At 43.0% G+C, this 21,662-nt stretch overlaps 1 protein-coding gene across 1 annotated transcript in view; it reads right to left on the bottom strand.

Annotated features, from left to right (window-relative positions):
* Positions 1–5,662: 5,662 nt before the first annotated feature.
* The window catches only part of LOC115316211 (sodium/potassium/calcium exchanger 3), a 29,293-nt gene continuing 13,293 nt past the window's right edge, over positions 5,663–21,662 (bottom strand). The window contains exons 5-9 of the mRNA XM_029975559.4: positions 17,965–18,065; positions 16,099–16,189; positions 12,454–12,646; positions 7,807–8,142; positions 5,663–7,552 (exon numbers count right to left, since the gene is read on the bottom strand). Coding sequence (XP_029831419.3) covers positions 7,230–7,552; positions 7,807–8,142; positions 12,454–12,646; positions 16,099–16,189; positions 17,965–18,065 — 1,044 coding nt within the window. The 3' untranslated portion in view covers positions 5,663–7,229. The remainder of the gene's footprint in view (positions 7,553–7,806; positions 8,143–12,453; positions 12,647–16,098; positions 16,190–17,964; positions 18,066–21,662) is intronic.

Genomic DNA, 21,662 nt, shown 5'->3' with positions numbered 1-21,662 from the left:
CCATAAGCCTTCTTTTCTCGACACTTACTTTCCGGAGTTGTAGGAATCTCCGTTAAGAACGCCATATATAGTCCAAATTAACTTGTATTCCAAATGTATTTAGACAGCTTGTTCCAGTGACTACTACATCTCATATAGACTTACAAATCTTTATCGGCCCGTGAGCCTCACAGTATTGATAGATTTAAAAAGAACTGAATATCCGATATGATGTCTAATGTATTCTGAATGCTCGTTCTGGAGATCTGCGCAGGCTCGGGCTAGCCCGAACGACCGTGCTCGACCCGACAGTCGGGTCGGGTTCGCGCCAATATATGAGAGCACGGTTAGTGTTCGGGTCGGGTTCGGGCCGATTTATCCCGAACTGCGTCGGGCTCGGTTCGATCCCAGTTGGGGCCATCGGGACCCGACGGCCCGACCTCGCCGAATAATTCAGAATTGGGGTTATTACTTATTGTCACTTCAAACCCCCCCCCCCCCCACCCCCCCGCCCCTCCAAAAAAAAGAAAGTAGCAGAACGTTTGTTTTAACAAAAAAAAAACGCCGATCTGCATATTGTGCCGCAAGTCATTATATAGGTTCTATTCAAAGCTCTCTGAACTATGACAACCGTCTAGGTCTGTGGTTCTCAAATGGGAGACCGCGGCCCCTGCGAAGGCATTTGTAGGATCCAAGAAGCCTTGCTCATCATTTAATGTGGCAATAAACTTGATTTTCTTTTTTCGTATGAAGATTCTTTGTGATTCAGACGAACAGGATGAGCCCCGCGCAAAAACAGCAGAAAACAGAAAAATGCACCGGCTTCCAAGAACGGCGACAAGCCAAGAATCCTCGCCCTTGCAACACCGAGGTTGAACGTTACTTGGACACTGACAAGAGTTCTGTGGACGTTGGAGACCTTCTGGAGTGGTGTAAATTTCACGCAGAACAATATTCCTCGTTCAGCCAAACCACGCAGAGAATCCTGTGTATTCCAGCGACAAGCGCAAGTAGAGATTAAACGTTCAGCTCTGCTGGAGTTGTGCTTCAGCAGCATTCGGCGACGTTATCTCCGGAGTGTGTAAATTACATCTTGTTCCTTCACGCTAATTCGTAAAGAATCATGTACCTCATAACTTTTAATACTTGCTTCTCAATTTTTAATAGGGAGTTGAATAAGGCTCAGTTGTATTTCAAAACTACTACTACTAAAGTTCTGTAACATCTTTCATCTGCTTCACTGTTTTCGCGTCTTTTGAAGCGATTTAACAATATTTGTCATTTGATTTTTCGTTGCGCAGCAGGGGGTGTAAAAACAGCTCCAGGTTCCTTAACTTAATGAAAAAATTGTCAAGGTGCAGGCGAGCTGGTGTATGTTGATCATGATGTTAAAATCCCGAGACTACGAAGGAAAGTTGGAAGAAAAGGTAAAATATATTACCCTGTGCGCTAAACTTAGTGCTTGTTTACCTGTTCTTGTCTCGAATATAAACATAAGATTAATTTAAAAAATGTCCTTTGGTCGAAAATAATAATTTATTTTAGTTCCCCGTTACAGGTAATGATGGGGCAAAGAAAACAAAAGTAGGGATGAACGGCTTGACGAGCTCTCGGCCCCAGTGGAATTTTACAGCAGTTAAAGGGAACATTCAAAAAAAGGTTTTCAGTTATACAGCGAGCATATCCAACCAAGATCATTTTGTTAATTTTCAGTCGAATATAAATACACCAGTGCTATATTTACATAAATACAAATACATACAACATGAGGAGAAATTTCTGAATTAACAACTTAACCGAAAGCATTAGCTGTAGCATACAAATATATAGAGAACTTAATATTAGTACATTATGTCAAAGCTATACATGAGTATGTAATTAATTTAAACTTCGTTTATCTAATATATCAATATTGTGGGAAATTAATAAATTCAGAAGTCTCGGGATGCGGTCACCTGCCGTTTCTTTTCCGATATTCAGTCGACACGTTGGTACTCGGCAAAGAGCGGTATATTTAAATAAAATTTATTTAAGTATATTAACGGGGGTGCAAAAAATATTTTTGTTTGTTTTTTATTTAAATCAAGCCGGATTCTTGTCGTCCGCATCATCGTTCAAGAAACAGCCTGAGTAAATAAAACGGCTGTGCATACCTTTCACACAAATGTGTTTTACTTCCGAGATTGAAAATTCCCATTCAATATGAACGGTGTCACGTAAAACAAAGGTAAAACTAGAAGAAAACACAGTGGGGGCCGGGTTCGGGTCTGGTTCAGCGTGATTCGGGCCACGTTCGTGTTGAATACATGGCGAAAAGAGCAGTCTGGCTCGGGCCGGATTCGGGCCAAATTTGTTTTTGGTCGGGTCGGGCTCGGGGCTTACGTTTCGAAAGCCCACTCGGGCTAGATGCCGGGTTCGGGCTCAGGCTTTACCGGGCCGGATCGGGTCAGCCGGGCCTAAACTTCTGGCCGGATCTGATCTCTAGCTCCTTCTACACGACACATTCCACGCTTTTGTCCTTAGTTTGTTTTTTGTGGCTTTTAATTATATGGCAGATTGATAAGCATAAAAACACTTCATAAAATTTACGAGCATTCACAAAAAAATATATACTCTTAAAAAAATTATATTAACCAGTGGGCGTGCTTCCTTATTGTCGACCTGCTCGGAATAAGGGTTGTCAGGCTATTCTCCGTTTCACTCTAAATCGAACAGCAGACGACGCTACAGTCCGACAGAGCCGATCCGATGGAGCCATTAGAAAGTTTTAGGGAACCGTGTTTGCATATCCGATATGGTACGATGGGCCCTCCGGTATGAACTGAGCGTGTGCGAGCCTCCTGCGGTAGCGCATGCTCAGTTTGTACCAAAGGGCCCATCGTACCGCATCGGACGTGCAAAAACGATTCCCTAAGCCTGCCTTAATCTGAAGAAGAGTATAGCGGTTTCAATAGACCGATCTCACCGAGCGTTCGGCCCATGCGTGACGCCACCATAGCTTTAGTTCACAGGAGGCAAACGGCAGTGCACGAGAGGGCTCGTGCTGTCTCGTGCTCCTCACGCGCAGAGCTTCTGCGAGGTTGTCGCACGTGCAGAAAGACTAAAGTTCCCTTGATGCATTGCGACAGCGGTGTCGTAGTCAAACTGGCCGGTGAGATCGGTCTATTGAATAGCCCGGCGTTATTCGTGACCTTATTATTTACTAGGACAGCCTACCACACACTGCGGGCCTTGTAACTCCGATTCCCCCAGACCCTGTACCCGGATGAACATGACACTACAATACTTCGCTCTCGGCAAAAGGGCTTATTCACTCACTTATTGCCTGGGGGGTTTCGGGATAGGGGAACGGTCATCAACGAGGCCGGGGCAAAGTCCGCTGCCATGCAGCTGTTCCAAGTCCCACCGGTAGTCGTCCACACCGCGTCATGGGGACGTCGTCGTCCGGGGTCGCTGTCCGGTTCGTCGGTCCAGTCCGCAGCTCAATGTCTCTGCCGCACTTTCCCCGCGCCATCGTCCGTCTTCCCGCCGATTCCCGCGCCAGCGTCTTCGTCTCCTGTCACCGCTGCATGCTTCTATCCTGTCCGCCGTTCGAGAGCCGCCGCCCGAGGGAGGCCCCCTTTGTCCTGGGTCCCCTTATTAAGCCATGGCTCCTTTGCTTCGAAAAGCCAATCGCGTGACGTCACTTGTCTAGGGGAGCGGTTTAGCCGAATGTTCTGGTACGCGAGGCCATTGCTTCTCTCCCGAGGCATGACGCATCTCGGAGGCATGGCGCGTTCAGCTTCTGCCGGGATTTGGGGCCCGAAGGGTCGACGTGGGGGAGGGCAGCCAGGTCTCCACAACGCCCTCTCTTCCTTTGCAGTGTTGGAGCTATGGATGCCGCTACGCTTTTTATTGAAGCAGTGTTTGTACACACCCATATTTCGTTCCAGCTCACGTCCAGGCGGAGCCGGCATTACAAGGCAGTGGGACCAACCAAACAGCGCCCGAAGCACAAATCACTAGGCCTTTTATGTTTATGATTCGCTTCATTCAGCGATGATAGAACACGTGCTAAAGCATGACACACCATGACTGTGCGTTTTTGACGCTGTCTGATAGGTCCCATCAGCTCGTAGATGCGTCTGGACTTTTTATAGAAAAATTACCTATTCTCGAGCAGTTATTTTCACAACTTGTTATATTTCTACAAGTCCCCCATTGACGTCAACTCCGCGTGGTTCTCATGACCGCCGCTCGCGGCTGCAGGTCGGGAAATAATCTAATTTTTGCCTGGCAATTACGCGGCGGACTCCCAACATTCGTGAAAGATAAACAATGTCAAAAGTAGAAGATGCCAATTCTTTCAGAGTTAAAATCGTTGCACAGCTCGTTTAAATACGTAAAATTGAAAGTGTGATGCAGCCTCAAATACTCAAATCAGTGGGATGTAAACCGCGAAATCAAACACTGCGAAGATAAATGAACGGCATGATTAAAAATAAACGTACTTATAGCGACAAAAGCGCCATAGATGAAATCGATACTAATAACATTTTTTTATTGTTTGTTTTTTGTAAGCTGTCGGTATTAGCCTGCAAGGCAATGCACATATTGGAAAAAAAAAACATCTTGCACAGTGCTGCAGGTTCACTACTCGCGCTGACGCAGAGTGCTGAGTGTCGGTAACAGCTATAATTCCGTGTTCGTTTATATATTCACAAAACAATAACCCTTTCAAGCACTCTCAGGTAAGATTTTTCTCAATTCAGGTTTACTCAAAAACCTCCAATATTTGGTATCGCATTGATATACGACGTAACTGAGAATGACACTTTACATTAGCCTCGGCGAAGTGCCGGATCAGCTGTTTTGCGGAGTGCCACCCCTATCGTATTTAAAACCTAAGAAAACTTTTTAAAAAATTCCTGATTTTTTTTACACATACGTTGGTTCTTTTCGAATAAGCAATATTTATTTATTTATTTATTTATTTATTTTTGACATCCTAGTGTATATGTTCGTGAAGAAGCACTCCAAGTCTTTAAACATTTGGTAAATGGCTAAGGTAACTGAAACGGATGCTAGTCTATAGTTTCTTGAATACCTGCTGACAACATCAAGTTACTGTGTTTTCCCTCACTTTGTGCGAGGTATCAGTTTAACTTAGCAGCGGCGATATTTCGTCAACCATGTGGGCTGGTTTAATTTTTCTAAATTTTACAAAATAAATTGCTAAGACAGGGTACCATTACAGGCCACGATCTTCCATTAATTGAGAACGTCAACACGAGGAAATAGAACGGCTGTTTTCAGCCCATAACTGTAAAACGAAAATTCGATAAGTTTAAAAACAATTAACCGAGACGATATGACCTGTGTGCATGTTTAATTGCCGCGATGAGAACGCGACAGGTTCTTAATATATTTTAGCAATATTCAATTTCTGTCATTATTTAGTTTATAAAAAAAATAGAGAATCTTCTTTCATTTTGCTCTCATTCGAGACGAATGCTTCAAGTCTTTTATATCCCCTCTCGTGATTGAACTTGCGTGTTCCCAGTTTTGTAATGCTTTAATGATCAGAGCAGTCATTAAAGCAGTTTTGGTCTATCTACAGGAACACCATCTTCGAGAAAACTAACAGCTATAAAGAAAAATAAATAGTAACTCCACCATGTTTGAAAGAAATAAAATCTAGGACTCCGGAAACTTTAGTAACTTTATTCTGCACATTTCAGTAATAAAACAAATCTTCAAGCATAGACTTCGATTTAGATAATAAAACTCAATTTTTGTCTCGCATAAAGCATACAGCTTCCTTCAAAAGTTTGCAGAGTTGAAGGCTGCAGCAAGAAGAGCATTTTTTAAGCCTGATACAAAATAGAACGAATAATTGAACTTGAAAATATTTAAAAGAATAAAACACTAAAACACTAACCAAATTAGAAAACTTTTAGGGGTAAAGTAATTTTTCTCGAGATTCCAATGGCCGGCTTTAGTTCATGCACGTGCAGCGTAAAGTGTGGGAGGGTTAACATTATTGGGCATATTGGGACACGGTATTGAGATTACGGTAAATAGCCGCAACACTATGTTCCACACAGGCTATGCTAAGCCCCGTGAAAGTATTAACTGGAGATCAAAACTAATAATCGAGCTCGTACACTGAATACCCACACACAGACACAAAGCACAAATCGCAAATTAACATTTTGGTTAGGAGCAAAGATATAAAACCAATAAAAAAGCACTGAACAACCTATTTACATACCACCGTGAGAAATGTGGATCGCTTTTTAAAACTCGTACAAGCTGCAATTTCCCTTTTCTTTAATATAATACATAATTAAAGGATTAAACAATCTTCGGACATATTTCTACATTTGCCCCGGTATTCACGAAACAATTATATACATTCTTCAACTCTTCATCGTGGGACTTGTTTCAGGGATGGAATCTCACGGCGCCATCATTCCTACGGTGAAAGACTTTTTACAAAATATTCTTTTGTGTTTCTTTTTGTTTGGAGCCTGGACAGAATGCCTGTTGTAACTAAAAAGCATAGACAACAAATTCAGAAATATTGTGACCTGATAACGTCATGACGCATAGTCGCTCGAATTGGCAAAGCAAATAGTTTTGAAAAATGTGCTTTAAAAAATATTCACGAAGCGTTAACTTTATTTTAAAAAAAAAACTATCACACATTTTTGGTACGTCAGGTTCATTCTCAGGAAAATCGGGCATTCCTTGAAAATTTCGGGCTTGTTCTAGCAGTCTCCCTCGGATCGGTACAGAGATGGTGAATAAATGAAGGGGCCATATATTGAGAGCGTCATCCTATCCCTCCCCGACCCCTGCTTCGTGCTCCCCAAATAACAACATACGTTCTCTTTCGGCGATTGACCAATGTACCAACATACTGAACTTTCAAGTGCACAAATAGCTCCTGGACGGCCGAGTTCAATCGGCATAACTCAGTTCAAGGAGCACTTCCTACATAAAAAGGCCGCAGTGATGAAATTTTACGCAACATGCGATTGGATAGGAGCGCCGCGCCAGCATTCGGTCGGAACTCGGGTTCAATCATTGAAGACACAAACCCCAGACGAAGACCGACGCGGCACTCCTGCCCAATCTATGCACCGCGCTATCGTGCGATAGCTGAGGTAACAAAAACCAACACCAAGGCCTTGCTGCTATAAAGAAGGTGGTGGTTGCAGGCTTACGTGCAGGCCTCGTGGTGCAAATACAAGCGACAGAACCGGTTAAGCACAGGTGGGGGGGTTGAAGTCCCCGAAGACGTTCAGTTCGTACATACAAGCGAGTGTGATGAAGATAATGTACATGATGAGACAAGCAAATCCCACTTTGTAGTTGAGCTTCCAGCGAGTGATGACGAACGTGCCGAAGAGCAAGACCACTGTCGACAAGAGCGTCACACTTGTGTAGGTCATGGCGGCGCTGTTGATGAACACCTCGTGAGACCTCGAGGCGAACACGGCCTTCAAGAACCAGGGTACCCCGAGGCAAAAAAGAACGTCGAAGATGTTGCTGCCCAGCAAGTTGCAAATGGCCATGTTGCCAAGGCCTGGAGGAAAGAAAAAATCAAATATGTGATATGGTAGCTCATTTTGGTTTCTAATTCCACAGCCGCCAATTTAAATGTGCTATGTTCTCTTTTGATTGAATTCAGTTAATTTGTTTATATTTTCACTCTAAACTTACGCCACCTAGCCGAGTAAATTTCAGTACGACGCGATCATAAACCGATTTTGGGAGACCATCTAAAGTGGGTTCAAAGCATTGGTGGAGACGGCCAGTGATGGGTGCGGTGAACCTCACCGTTTCTGGCAACAATCACGCTGGAGAAGACTTCAGGGACACTGGTTCCGGCAGCCAGCACCGTGATTCCAGCAACGGAATCCGGTATGCCAATGGTGTAACCGATTATGGTGACCATCCATACTGTCAGGTAGGAGACACCCCCGATCCAGACGACAGACAGGATGAAGGTGAGTGAATACCAGCGCCGGAGAGATTCCTTGCGGCAGTCGGGCACCGTGAAGTGCAACAAGAACCGCACGGGCCAGAACAGCACCCAAAGTACTTGACCCACAGAGCCCTCGCGCGGCATGTACCACACGCTCTCCTGCTCTTCTTGTTCTTCGAGCTTGCACACTGCGATACAGATGGCAAGGTTACTCAAGTGCCAGTACAGGCCATAAGGCTTTAAAAGACGCCATGCCAATAACGTAAGACAGTAAAGTGGCACCGCAAGTGGCACCGTGGAGAAAAGGGAAGTTTACCTATGAGATAGTGAACAGTATCCGTAAGACCGGATTTGACATTGAGGGGGATAGAGCAAGTTGTTAGAAAAAAATTAGCAGATTATTTTTTCTAGAAATTGAAACACATCTAACACACTGGCCACCGATCCCCCATTTCTGCCCGTTTCGATCTAAATTAGCATTGCACCGGATTATGTTTATGTATCGATACTGACTGATGCACAATAAAAATCCAGGCTAGCAGTCGTAGTGGACTGCCTAAATTTCTCATCTACATCGGAGAAACCAGACGCACACCATACAAACACAAATTACAATTGAGAGACTTCTCACAAGCTTTTCAGTCGTCGATGTAGTCTACGACAAAGATTACTGACAGTCCGCACCTACAACAAGAAGGCGTCATGACGGCGTGTCTCGTACTTGGCATCAACCGCACGTTATTCGTTTCATGATGTTAAAAATATGTTTGTAATAAAAGGGCAGAGAAAATTACAAAATATCACAGACACAAACAGTGTTCTACTTGTTTTGTAATATGCTCGCGTCGTCCTAAATATTTCAAAACGTAAAAACCACATGTTCTCTCCATTTTCCTAAAAGTCGGACGTCTTTAAAACAACTAATCGGCCTAAGCTTGGGGTCAAGCATTAATCTAGTGCTATCTGTTTCGTGAGTTCTGGAATTGTGTTTATTCAAGTTCTTAACACCAAGGAATGCTAAGTGTCGTGCACTGTAATCTCTTCCTTGAGGTCAGATGCCTTAACAACAGCACAGGTTTGGGCTTTGAGCCAAACATACTAACTCTGCTGCCTGTTCTACGAATCTAACCGGAACAAACGAGCGGATCGGGGCACCTAAACTGACCCAAGCCCAACACAACAAAAATTGAGATCGGCATCAGACATCAACGTCTCACTAAACCAGATCAGATGCAGCAGAATGTGTATTTTTATCACTATGTGACACTACTAGAGAGCCATTGTCATGCATGCAAAATAAGCTGATTGGGCCTCGAAACAGTGGGTCCCTGAGATTGTTTCCATGACCAGAAAAATTTCAGTCAAATTTTCACGGTTTAGGGTAAAACATTAAATAAAAACTTGGAGGACGCTTAAGCTTCCGCCTTTAAAGGGAAGCTGAAGCACTTCTTCAAAAAAAAAACGAGATAGAGGTTCATACTAGCGTAGTTTTATCTCGTGAATCTGAACATCATGTTAGTTTTCCCCAAAAATAAACTAAAATCGAGAAGCCACAAAAAAAAATCCGACCAGTTGTGACGTCATAAGATAAGCTTTCGGCCCTCAAGCCCGTGTCGGTGGAGGGCCGCGCATGCAATTGCAAGCTTGCCAGGCATATTTCCCCGCACTGGCACCAGTCGTGACTTTTTTTTTTTTTTTTGCCTCATTTAACAAAATTACAAGAATACGTATGCAGAGTCTGATAGACGTTGAAGATGCACGAGAGCGGAGATTCAGAAAACTCATTTTGTGACGTCACGCTCCGGGAAGGCAGGCCTTCAGCGGTACTTAAAAAATTTTCTGCGGCCTTCATGCACCAAATTAAAAACTAAATTTCATTATCGAGATCTTGATGGTCAAATGAAAACAATTTAGGTGTGATTCCTCAAATACAAAACCGCTTCAGTTTCCCTTTAAGGGTGGAACGCGATTGCGTTATCGGGATCCGTTCGCATCTCCTTCTCATTTGCCGTGCAATTGTGCCTTGCGCGGCCTAGTCAGTCGCATGTCTGGCTCGCAACCGAAGGGTCGTGGGCTGAGATCTCGCCTAAAATTCTGGAAGTTTTTCTTTAAGGCAAATGAACTACTTTACAAAACGAAATCATTTGAGACATGCGGCGACCTTGAATTCGCTGCCCATGTCATGTTTTAATCACTTCTATTCCACGCGTGACGCCACGTCTCACGTGAGCGTTGGGGCTTGTTTGAAATTCCCGGGCCAGGTCATGTGGCTGCGACGTCATAACCCTATCAACCAATCAGGATTTTCCCGTCACGCCACGGACGCCGGCTTTTCTGCGACACGAGCTTTTTAACGCTATCTAGTTAAAACGAGAGAAAAACTGATCGCTTTCATGCAAGACAATATGGAAAAAAATCGTTTCTTGCATTGCCCTTGTCCCATATGCAACTCATGCTTGTAGCAGTTCACCTATGTGGGTATAACATTCAATGTAGCCGCTTCCTTTGCGTTTTATAAAAAAATGACCTGATTCTCGAACGTGAAAGTGAATGATTGTGTTCAATATGGAAGCTCCAAGTTTGAGCTTATACCACAATTCCATGGAATTCATGAAATACCAGACAGCTAAATTATTCTGGATGCCAAGACACAAGAAAAAAACTTTACTCTAGTAAAAGCTAAAGAGTTAAAGCTTAAGCTAAAAGTTGCCAGTGATATAACCAGAGCGCGAGTTATGCGAGCAAATTACATCACCATGGGCACTCCATCTCAATGCAATCTAAATAATAAATAGCATTACACGTAATGTTTATGTCCTCTTTTCGCACGATGCACTGCAGTGACTCCGCTTCACCACCCAAAAAATGTCGCTCTTGGTGAGCTCTAAAGTATACATATGAAAACTATTTCAACCAATTTACCATGAAAGATGTAATCATGCTAGTGAAGAGTTATATGTCAAAAATCACTGTCAGCATAACAGGTGAAAATAACGTATGCTAGAACGAGACATTAGAAAAATTAGCTGTATTCTTTGGCAAGATGGGAACGTCCGGCAGGTAGGGGGCGATTCTTTAATTAACTTTCCAATTAATCAGTTAATGCTTTAATCGTGAACAAAACTTTTAACTGGTACATCGGTTGAAGTGGAAACCGGGTAACATATGAGTAATCCCATCGACTTTTTTTTTACCAGTGTTTTTTTTAGTACGCAAACATTATCCTGTTTGTCCGCAGATAACGTACATAATATTTTATTGGCATCCACGACACATAGAAGCGCGGCGCCCAGCTAGTCCAGTGCAGAGGGGGCGCTTCTAAAGGACAGCTGGTTGCCGGCAGGCGGAAATTCCCCAAGTGGGACAAAGTCCCGCAGCTTCACTTTCACTAATCTGCCTGCGCGCCCAGTCAGTAGCATATCTGTTTTTGAGAATTTGGTGTTCTTTTTTTTTTGTTTTTTTTTTTTCTTCTCTTTTTGGCATCAACGGCCGCCACTCAGAGGCGCTCAAGGCGACGATTGGAAACACATTTTTCACAATACGTCATTGAAGATATTGAATGTGATGCCCACATAGGCGAACTGCTACAAGCATGATCTGCACATCTGACAAGGGCAATGAAAGAAGCGTTTTTTATATGTTGTCTTGCATAAAACCGATGTTGTCAATCAAAGCAGGCGAATTTCACAGCGGGCCAATCGCGCTTCGCCTTCGTGACACTCAATGGCGACGGACCACGGTGTCGACTGGCTAGTGGAGAAGTCTGGGCGTGTCTCTTTATTGTTTGACTGCCGGCGAACGTAGGGCTTCCTTGGTTCTGAAGTAAGGCCCGTCGTTAAAAAATGTCTCTCCTGGTTCAACGTCTCTCGAGCACCTGTATAGTGCAGCAGGGATGATTGTGCAGAAGCAAGAAACTCGACCGCTCATGATCATGTCGAAGAATACCAGAAAACTCCTTCTGTTACGACTTCCCCGGATGAATACTTATCTGGGAGTATATTTTAACTGCACTCAACTCCACATGTTCATTCCCTGGTTAAAATGCACATCGCAACGTTTATCCAGAAGAAAAAAAAATTTTAAAAGTGCTCTTACGTTTTTGGTGCTATTTTGCCTGGCTTTAACTCGATCAATTAATCGATCAATTATTCGATTAACGGGTACCGATTAATCGGGCTAAAATGCTTAATCGATGCCCAGCCCTACATTTTGGATGTCTTGCCTCTATAACGAGTTTCCTACCTTCTGTAATACCTCAGCGCCCCTCGTGAGCTTCGAGCCTGCACAATCAGAAAAAAAAAAAACGGCGGAATGCAACGAACACGTGCTAGAAACCGTGCATTCAAAAAGAAACGTCCGGCCGTTGTCATCTTGTTATTTACTACTGACTACAGTGCTCTAGTCTCACGGATGCCCCTGGTGTTAACAGGAGAAGACGCGAAATATTCATCGTTGTATCCAGTCCCACGGAGACAATCGAAAACAAGGTCTTGACTCACCGCTCTCACTGACAAGAATGCTGTCGCGTCGTCGCCTTTCCACGTCAGCGGAAACAGCAGAGTCTCTTCTCTGAGTTGTGGCAAATTCTTGTCTCTCTTGAAAACTCTTCACGAGCGGAGTAGCTTCGTCATCCTGCTCTTTATTGGCTGCAGCGTCGCTGTGCTCGAACCACTTCTTTCGTAGCGCTTCCACCTATAGTACAGGATAACAGAAAATGGCTTAATGCATGCGGGAGACAGTATGGATTACATCTTCAAAGAACAAAACACATAAAGTTTTAACATTATTTCTATGAGTAGCAGATTGCGCGTTTTCATATTTTATTCGGGCCTGAAGATAGACAGTCAACGTAAAAGGGACATGTTCATTGAAACCTTCAGAAACCTCTCTACTCCTACTAAAAATAAAATGTATTTTTTGCTTTTAAAATTCTTTTTTAAAAGGAAAACATCTTTCGAGGAACAGCTGGGCAGTGTTGGGCGCATCGAGTTGCTCGCTAAAAGTCTTCACAAGCAAATAAACAAAAGGCTATACCGAAGCTACACGGGCTACAGATAAAAGCAACGGCTAAACACGCCAAACACAAGCCGAAGTAGCGGTGGTACAGGCTCAAAGAAGCGCACTCCGCGCAACGCCCGCACCGGAGGAAAAAAAGAACGATACGGACGTCACGGCCCAATGTTGATTTAGCGATCGGCAACCCGCTGGCCGCCCGCTAAGGAGCAGCGGCTCCTCGGCGGGTCGCATTTTTGTTATCGGCCTTAGTTGAGAATGCGGCGTTCTACGGACGTAATATTTTGGCCGGAGTCGTATTTTGTGTCACTACAGCGATACCAGTAATTTATTTCATTTTGAGTTTTGGCCGGAGTTGCCCTTTAACATGATTTTTTAAAATTATTGCATGTCATCGAATGTTTTCTTCGCAGAAAAAACTAAAAAAATAAAAGACGCTAAAGGCGCAAGGCCTGACAAAGGTCTCTGTCCCGTTTTTAGTTCTTACAGACACTATGCAATTCACCAGTGGAGAATACAAGCAAGGAAATACCAGCTTTGCAAAATCACATTCACGTTATACCAACTACATGCTAAATACCAATTATAAAAATTTCCCAAATTCAGAGAAAGATATTAAGTGTCTTAAAAATATTTCTATATTTAGAAAGGAATTTTTAAAATTTACGAGGTCTTTAAAGTTACTGAACATTTTTAAGATTTGTTATTTTTGGTGTTTGTATAGCTTTCTAGAACTTGGGAAGATTATCTTTGTGTGCGTTGGAAATCGTATTTTTTCTATACAACACACAAATTCCTCATGTAGAAATGTTCGCTGTGAATAAGTCGCAATAACTCGGCACCAGAAACTCCATTAGTATATATGGTGAGCCGTTTTTCTGAACGGTGCTTCAGTGGTCAGGTCCTGCAGCTTATGTTTCTTATTTGAAATTAGAAGATACACTAGACGCAAGGTTAAAAGATAAAAGCTGGATTTTTTTAATTTTTTAACTGTAGGACAAACAAAACCCGAGCGAAAACAAAAAAAGATTTTTAAGTAGCCTTCAAATTAGAGCATATGTATATATATCTGACCTTGCATTATTATGTGGATATTAAACAGCAGCGAAATCCAGACATCTAAAATATGATATCAGAAGCTTTTCAAGGAATCTTACAAAAATTTGTGCTTTGAACATTTTTTGCATCCTGAGAATTTCTTCGAAATATATCCTAGTGAACACCCACAACTACCACCATTTACACGAACAGCATGTGCAATCACTCTCTAGCATCAAACAATAAAACTGAAACTTCGAAGAATTTCATTTGTAAATAAACCTACTGCCAGTTAGCAAAAAAGCACAGAATGTTAATTTTGGTACACAAAAATGTATAAGCAAATAACAAACGTATATTGCCCGTGTTTGGAAATTATGGCAGACAAATTTTTACAAAGCATACCGTGCATGTTTCTTTGCTGTTGTTCTCTTAAAGGCCGACGTACAACCTCAGTTTTCTGCAGGGAAGATAATCCTCTTAGCTCTACCCTCTCCTAAACTGCGAGAAGAGCCAGTTGGGGCAAGGTAAAAAGTGGATAGGATAATAAGATAGGAAAAGGCGGGAAAAAGTGGAAAGCGCAAAATGTACGTTGGCCTTTAAAATAATGACTTGAAACGCGGTGACATTTGAATCTTAAAAACTGCTTTTCTAGATATAGCATTTGCAAAGTTAAATCTGCGGCATTTTTTTCGGCCGCTTCAAGATATAAAGTTATTTAAAATCTAATACGACAGCAGTCCAGGACGTGCCCGAAGAAGAATATAAAATACACCATTCTGAAGTGTACTGTACCAGGCTGGTTGACAGTTGGTATGTAGCCCAATGGGTTTGTTGGTAAGCAATGAATTGTAACAACAGAAACTGGATTTATTCTGAAAACATTTCAATTACCTTAGCTACCCGACAGGGGACTCCGTCTTCTCGAAAAGCATGTCATTACCCTTTACCCCAGAGTCCCAGCTTTTATTACAGTCAAATTGCCACTTAAGCAAGAATTCAGTGGCTTTATCAACTAACAAAATACAAATAGGCAAACGAGTGTGAGGTATGTTAGTGTACCACGAGCACAGGCGGAACATGGCTTGCACTTCCAATTTCCATCAAAGACAAGCATAGAGAGGATGCGCCTGGAGAGCTATCAAGCCGATTTTGGATATTGCAGGACAAAACTATTATTATATCTAGTCAAAAAGACAATAAAAACACTGGCTCCTTTCTAACATTTCTATTTATATGTTTATAAGATTCCACGATAGTGCAGTTGCAGCAAACATTTCAGCTCGAAAGATAACAAATATGTGTCGAAAAATATGTCTAGAAATATGGAAGTAAAGGAGCTGTACCTTTATGTTCTAACGCATTTTAACTAACAATATTTTGAATCTCCGGGAGGCATAAAAACTTACTCACAAACGATATATTTTAATAGGAGGTAAATCAGTGTCCATCATTTATGGAAAAATTAAGTACCGCTCCTTTCCCCTGCTTCTTTCACACCATTAAAATATAAATCAAAAGTTTCTGTATACTTCTATCATGAATAAAAAGGTAGAAATCGATTCTTTCATTGTGATGTCTAGATCGGTCGCACCCTTTGTTTTCACAAATTTAAACAAATTTCCATGCTTCTATGGTGCCATGATGTCTAAAGATTACACATGGTAACCCTGCATAGTATGGGTTTACACGTTAAAAATCGGTTTTGCTATGCTTCCTTTATCCACCCCCAATCTAAGGTTTTATAAAAAAAAATGTTGAAGAAAGGGCATATAAACATATTTACAATTTTACTGCAGTTCCTGCCGTTCAAGGAAGTCACTAATGTGTCTAGCTGCGGCTTGAAGTTACTCTCCCGGCGCATCTGACCAAATGAGTTAGTATGGTGTTAGCGATATCGCTCCTACGAGCCAGCCAGAGGAAACGGGGCGGCGATTGTTTTACGGGAAAGGCGTGTGACGTGCCTTGCTGCGCCAGCCGTGAACGTGGTACACCTCATTTCGGCAGCTGTGTCCCGGACACGGTGTGAGACCCGGCCCGAGTCGGCCATTGCACTCTCGGAGGGCCGCCACATGCAGCCATTCTTCTCGTACCTTGACCAGGGAGTAGTACTCGATGTGAGCATTGAAGAACAGCACCACGATGTAAGCCAGAAACATCAAGATTAGAATCAGGGCCTCGTACCTAGAAGAAATGAGGAAACGTTTTTGAAGCTAATTTTGAACAGAGAAAGGCTGGGATTGCCGAGGGAAGTGTGACGTACGTGACGCCACAAAACTCTACCCTCTGATTTTTGCATTTCAAGAATGTGCTTACGTAAATGCTAAATTTAGCGGACAGTAGTCATGTGTTGTCATCAAAAAGACGGTGGCCAGATGACGCCATCAGCGTGACGTGCTCACGTGGCACTATGCCACGTTGCGTGATACCGCGACGTAACACTAAAACCACGATGTCAAGTTTCACCATCAGTATCGCCACATGGCGTGATACTTCTACGCCAAGTGATGTCACGTGATACTGCATCACATAACGTGGCGTGACGCCACGACGTGACACCGCGACCTATAATGTCACCAATCACGTTATTGTCGCAGAAAAGCTGACAAATAAACACTGCAGCTCAAAACACGCAGTCCATTCTGTCGTCCGACTTTATCCATAGGACTAAGTTATATTTATTTTTTAAACTACTTCTGCGAGAATACGTTGCAGAATGGTTACGCCTGAAGCTTGGGCCAGTTGGGAAGAGATGAACACAAAAGAAATATCAAATACAGCGCTGAGTTTGTTCTTCCGTGTTCCTCCCTTGTGTGCACTATACTCACCGTTCTAGGCATGTGGAATGGCGCTCAGCAAAGTGTTTTTACCCACTTTTAATCAAACTGATAAAAGAATTTAAACCTAAATATTGGTAGTATCTGGACAGAGACGCACAAAATATCAGCATCTGTATCGCTGACGAAGAGACTCTGGTCTCAAAGCACAGAAATTATAATAGAATTAGTCTTTCAAAACATTCTTCTTGATTTATACGTTAAAAACAAAATTTAATGCCAGTACCTTACTTTGGAAATGAACATTTATATTAGTTAAATGGATTCAAAGTTTATTATTCATGCTGTTTTGTTTTAAAAGGGTTTACGTGTTTTCTAAGAATTAACTTTTCGTCACAATACAAAGTTTTGCCTATGGAGTCTTTGGATCTATTGCTTGGACCTGAATACTTTTTCGGGGTTTAGTACCTCATAAATTAGAGAGAGTAACACGACTACTATCTTTGAAAAAGTTAATCATAAACAGTTTTAATCGACAGACCTAGATGTCGGACTGTGATCATGAGCAAACAATTTTCAACTCGTGATAACTTTTTCTAGAATGATACTAAAATTCGAAAAATGGTTTTGCCGCAATTGCTAATGCCTGTAAAACATGCTGAAATACTTTGTGTCATATATGGGTGTTTTGTAAAAAAGTTGGGCAGAAACATTTGCTATAAATTTGAGGTTTTCTTGAAAACTATGATAGGTTTAAAATGTAGCTTATGTTTGTACTTAGCACAAAAACTTAAAAGCAGATGTGAAAATTGAATATAAATTAGATTAGAGTGACAGAAAAATGTTCAAGACAGATCTCCACTTAAGTGTCATTACGAAACAGCAGCCATTTCGTGATGTAGATGCGGCATATAGATATGACAATAAGGACGTTAGTCGATAATAAGTGTTAAATGCAAAGTATAATTAAAACTACTTAATTACCAAGCTAAAAGTAATTCTGGAAGCAGCAATCATTTTTTAAAGCGTTTTTCACCGATAGAATAAACAACGTTTTTTGGCGTGTAGTTAGTAATATTATGAAGTAGTTTCTGCCACTCAGAGAAAGGCCATTTAGTATCCGAATATACATAGTTTGTTGTTTCATTTGAGAACAACGGCATAAAAAAACTTAACGCTCACCATTCAACAATATTGTTGCTAATTACTCCTATGAGAGCCACCACTGTGACAGCATACATGACGCAGTCTCGAGTGATGGGAAACCAGTCAATTGGAACGTCCTGCAAATGACAAAAACCAACACATTTAGGAATACACAGAAACGGCATCATGCATCGACCTTTAAGTAGTAACAGTTTTTCTCGCCAAAGATATTAAGTACCCTATGGTATTGCGTAAATTTAAAGTACCGTACTGCTAGTTCAATACTCATGACTACCGTTCAATAACAATAAGGTGATCATTGATCAAAGGGGAAGCTAGGACCAAACCTGAATAGAAATTCAAGAATCGGTGTTGAAGTTGGATGTGTAATCAGGTTAGGTACGTACAAGCTCCTGAATGTAAATTAACATCCAAGTAAATGTTTTTAAATCCAACGCCATCTCAAGTACTGTAATATCGGGCACCCTTTTTCTCAGTAAATCTAAACACTAAGTTCGTATCTTTAAGCCCCACAAGAGCGAATGTCTTATTCATTATTTTTTGTAAACTGAAAAATTGCAGTAATTAAACTTCTAAATGGACACGAATGAGCGTGTTTTGTTTTTGTGGAAAAGGTGCTCTAATGATTGTGTGAACACCTCGACAAACTATGGGGATGAGTTGAACTAGTTGGTTATGATACATTACGGGTGCAACCAGCTGAACAATGAAGGAAGAAGAAACAGAAAAGACAATTATTCGCTGGACTACCAACTATTTTAATAAATTGTCCTCTTCTACTAGATCTTGTGCACATAATTTTTTTTTAATTGTGTTTTTCATATACTGAGCAGGGAGGGCGCTTTTCGGAAAGAACTTTTCTTGGGGTTGCAGGGGTATTAAGGCGGAGCTCACAGTTTTTTTTCTTCCTTGTCTATAGCCAAGGCCTCCAACATCTCCCTTGCAAGCTGGTTTTTATGGTGCCCTATGATGATGGCTTGCTCAAGCTTTGGTTTGCATTTGCAAGTTCGACAATGGGCAGGGAGGTGTCCTCGTCCTGCGAGATTCTTAACGTTGGCCACATCTTCACGCGCACGGTCGTTCATGCATCTCCCGGTCTGTCCAATATAGCATCGTCCACATGTTAACGGTATGCTGTAAATAACTCCATTTTGGCACGGAAGGTATTTTGTCCCGTGCCGAGCGTCACACTTATCTTTCTTGTCCGTTTGTGTTCAAGAAGCAGTCACGGAGTACGGATAATGCAGCTTCCAAAATGCGTCCTGAGTGCCGCTTTCCGGGTTCATCGAGCTTCTACAGCTCTACCTCAAATCCATGATTATTGAACATGAAGGGAAAATCTGGCTTCAAAAATCAGGTATCTGTATAGCTTCACGCCTTGCGCCCGTGCTAAGCGAGATATGCCTCTCCTTCGTTCACCGAGCCATTGAGACGGAGCTGAAATACACAAACCAGAGCATAAAAGTGTTCTGCTACGTGGATTATTATCTAGTTATTCACCCTACAGTTGTCAAAGCGAACTGTAGGGTTATTCACCCTACAGTTCGCCATCATTCCTCAACGCAGGAGCTAAATTGAGATTTAAGAGGAAAGACCCACCCCCGGAGGGCCTGCAATTTCTGGACCTATGTCTGACAAAAACCAATCACGGTGTTTGCTAAGCGTTCAAGCAACAATTGAAAAAAAAAAAGTTTTTCCTTTCGACAGTGCTCACTCCAAGTCGGTCAAGGTTGGAGTGATCAACGCGTTACTAATCTCGGCAAAACGACGTCATATCAGAATACCGCAACGAAGAGCATAATTAAGCAAACCAACCCAACGACTTCTGAAATCCGGGTATCCAATGGAGCTTCTTGTTTCATGTTTTCACCGGCTTATCACCCCCATCAAGATATAAAAGAACTACCGCACGAAAAAGGATCGCCACCATTTCGTACTTTCACAAGGCGTCCCACCGCATCCGACCTGTCGCCACACGCTTCGACGCCAAAGTTGTCTTATGCAGGTTCAAACTGGCAAGCCTGTGTAATACGATTAATCAAGGGTATCCAAGCCGTCTTGCGAGAAGAAACACACCACCCAATTTAGAGTGTGTTGTGTAGAAAAAGTATACTCGGTACCGCTCAAACGCGGAGCCAAGTAATCGGTCAAACAGTCCGGTGCATCAATGATAGGCTTCCCGGGCACCACAACGAGGCAACTTCGAGAGCCGAGTACCCCACGCACCATCTCAATGCACAATCGAAAGATTGTTTCCGACGCGCTCCCAATTTCGGCTGCACTGGTTGCACGAAAATCAAAGGAGCTCACAGTCAAAGCTACGGACGCAAAATCATCGAGGCTTTCCTCATCCAGAACGAAAGAAACGTCTCATCTGCTTCTCTAACATTCTCGGTACGGGAAGTATAATTTCTTAGGCCAGATCTGGAAATATCAGGGAACTCTACTTAGAAGGAACAGACGTCACCATGACACAGCAATTCGCCCCCCTCCCCCATGCCTTCCCTTCGGTCTCCCATTCCCATTCCCACCCTCCTTTCCTCCCTTCTTATCAGCGTAAAAATGTCGAGTAGAGCGTTAATTTTTGGCACCAGAATTAAACGTCGTTGCTATTTGAAAGAGTGGTCGTCCGTGTACGTCTTTTATGTTTTTATTTCGTTTTTAAATATTCAATTTGTAATGTAACGAATAAGGAAATTCTACATTGACTTAAAACGAAAGAAACACAAAAGAGGACGAAACAGACGGCACAGGTGTTTGCGTACGAAAGAACATTAATCATCCATCCGTTCATCGCCTTCTGGGATTCGAGCCCTCCAGCTGGCCGTCAAGTTACAGGGTCATGCAGATCACACGAAAAGAAATTTCCAGAGAAATTCTTGTGATGAACGCCGAGCTCCGTCCTCTCATGACCGGCTGCTTCGGCGTAAACTACCACAATCACCCGGCATTCGTGTTCCTGTGAGATTCTTCGGAGCGCCTCCTCGAGTCGTCGTGGCGACACGTGCCCCACGGCGTCCTGACGAGCGCCTCTTCCCGAAGGGCTGTGGCCCTGGAACCCCCGATCACCCTATCGGACTCCAATCTCTCAACCGAGGCCACCACTCTCTTGTCAAAGGAACCCAAATTTGCGCCCCCTGCCCCGTCGTCGAGGGTCGACCAACTGGCGTCTGTGTACGAGATCGCGGCGAGGATTACGGAGCCCGACCGACAGGACTTTGTTGCGGCGGCGACGGGAGTCATCTGCCACCACGGTGCCGTGACAACACCAGCTGGCTCGGGGGTGTCACGCGTGGTAAGCGAGCTCCGCCAGTCAGACCTTGCGCTGCTCGAGGCGGACAAGGAGGGTCGGTTCGTGATAATCGATCGGGGGACTTCTCCAAGAAAGCACACGCGGCCCTGAAAAAGAACTTTGTTCCCCTCAAGAAGCGCCTGTCGGGGCTCTCCGCTCTGAGGCAAAGTCTCTCTGCTCCTCTTTAAACCTCCCCTCCCTAAAAAATTTGATACCTTCTCCCTCCAAATAGTATCTGACTATCTTCTTCTCGGCGAAGACGCACAACCCAGACATTCCCCTTCGCAGCATCGTCTCCGAGAGGGGATGCTGGCAGAAGCCGCTCGCCCTCTACCTTCAAAGACATCTCTCCTCTATTGATCTTCCTCATTCCTACCGCGTGAGAGACTCTCTTGAGGTAATTGATTTCCTTAGAACGAAG

The sequence above is a fragment of the Ixodes scapularis genome, unplaced genomic scaffold (genome assembly GCF_016920785.2).
Source record: "Ixodes scapularis isolate PalLabHiFi unplaced genomic scaffold, ASM1692078v2 PGA_scaffold5__190_contigs__length_132052651, whole genome shotgun sequence".
Lineage (NCBI taxonomy): Eukaryota > Metazoa > Arthropoda > Arachnida > Ixodida > Ixodidae > Ixodes > Ixodes scapularis.
The sequence above is the reverse complement of the archived record's forward strand: the minus strand, read 5'-3'. Positions and strand labels throughout refer to the sequence as shown.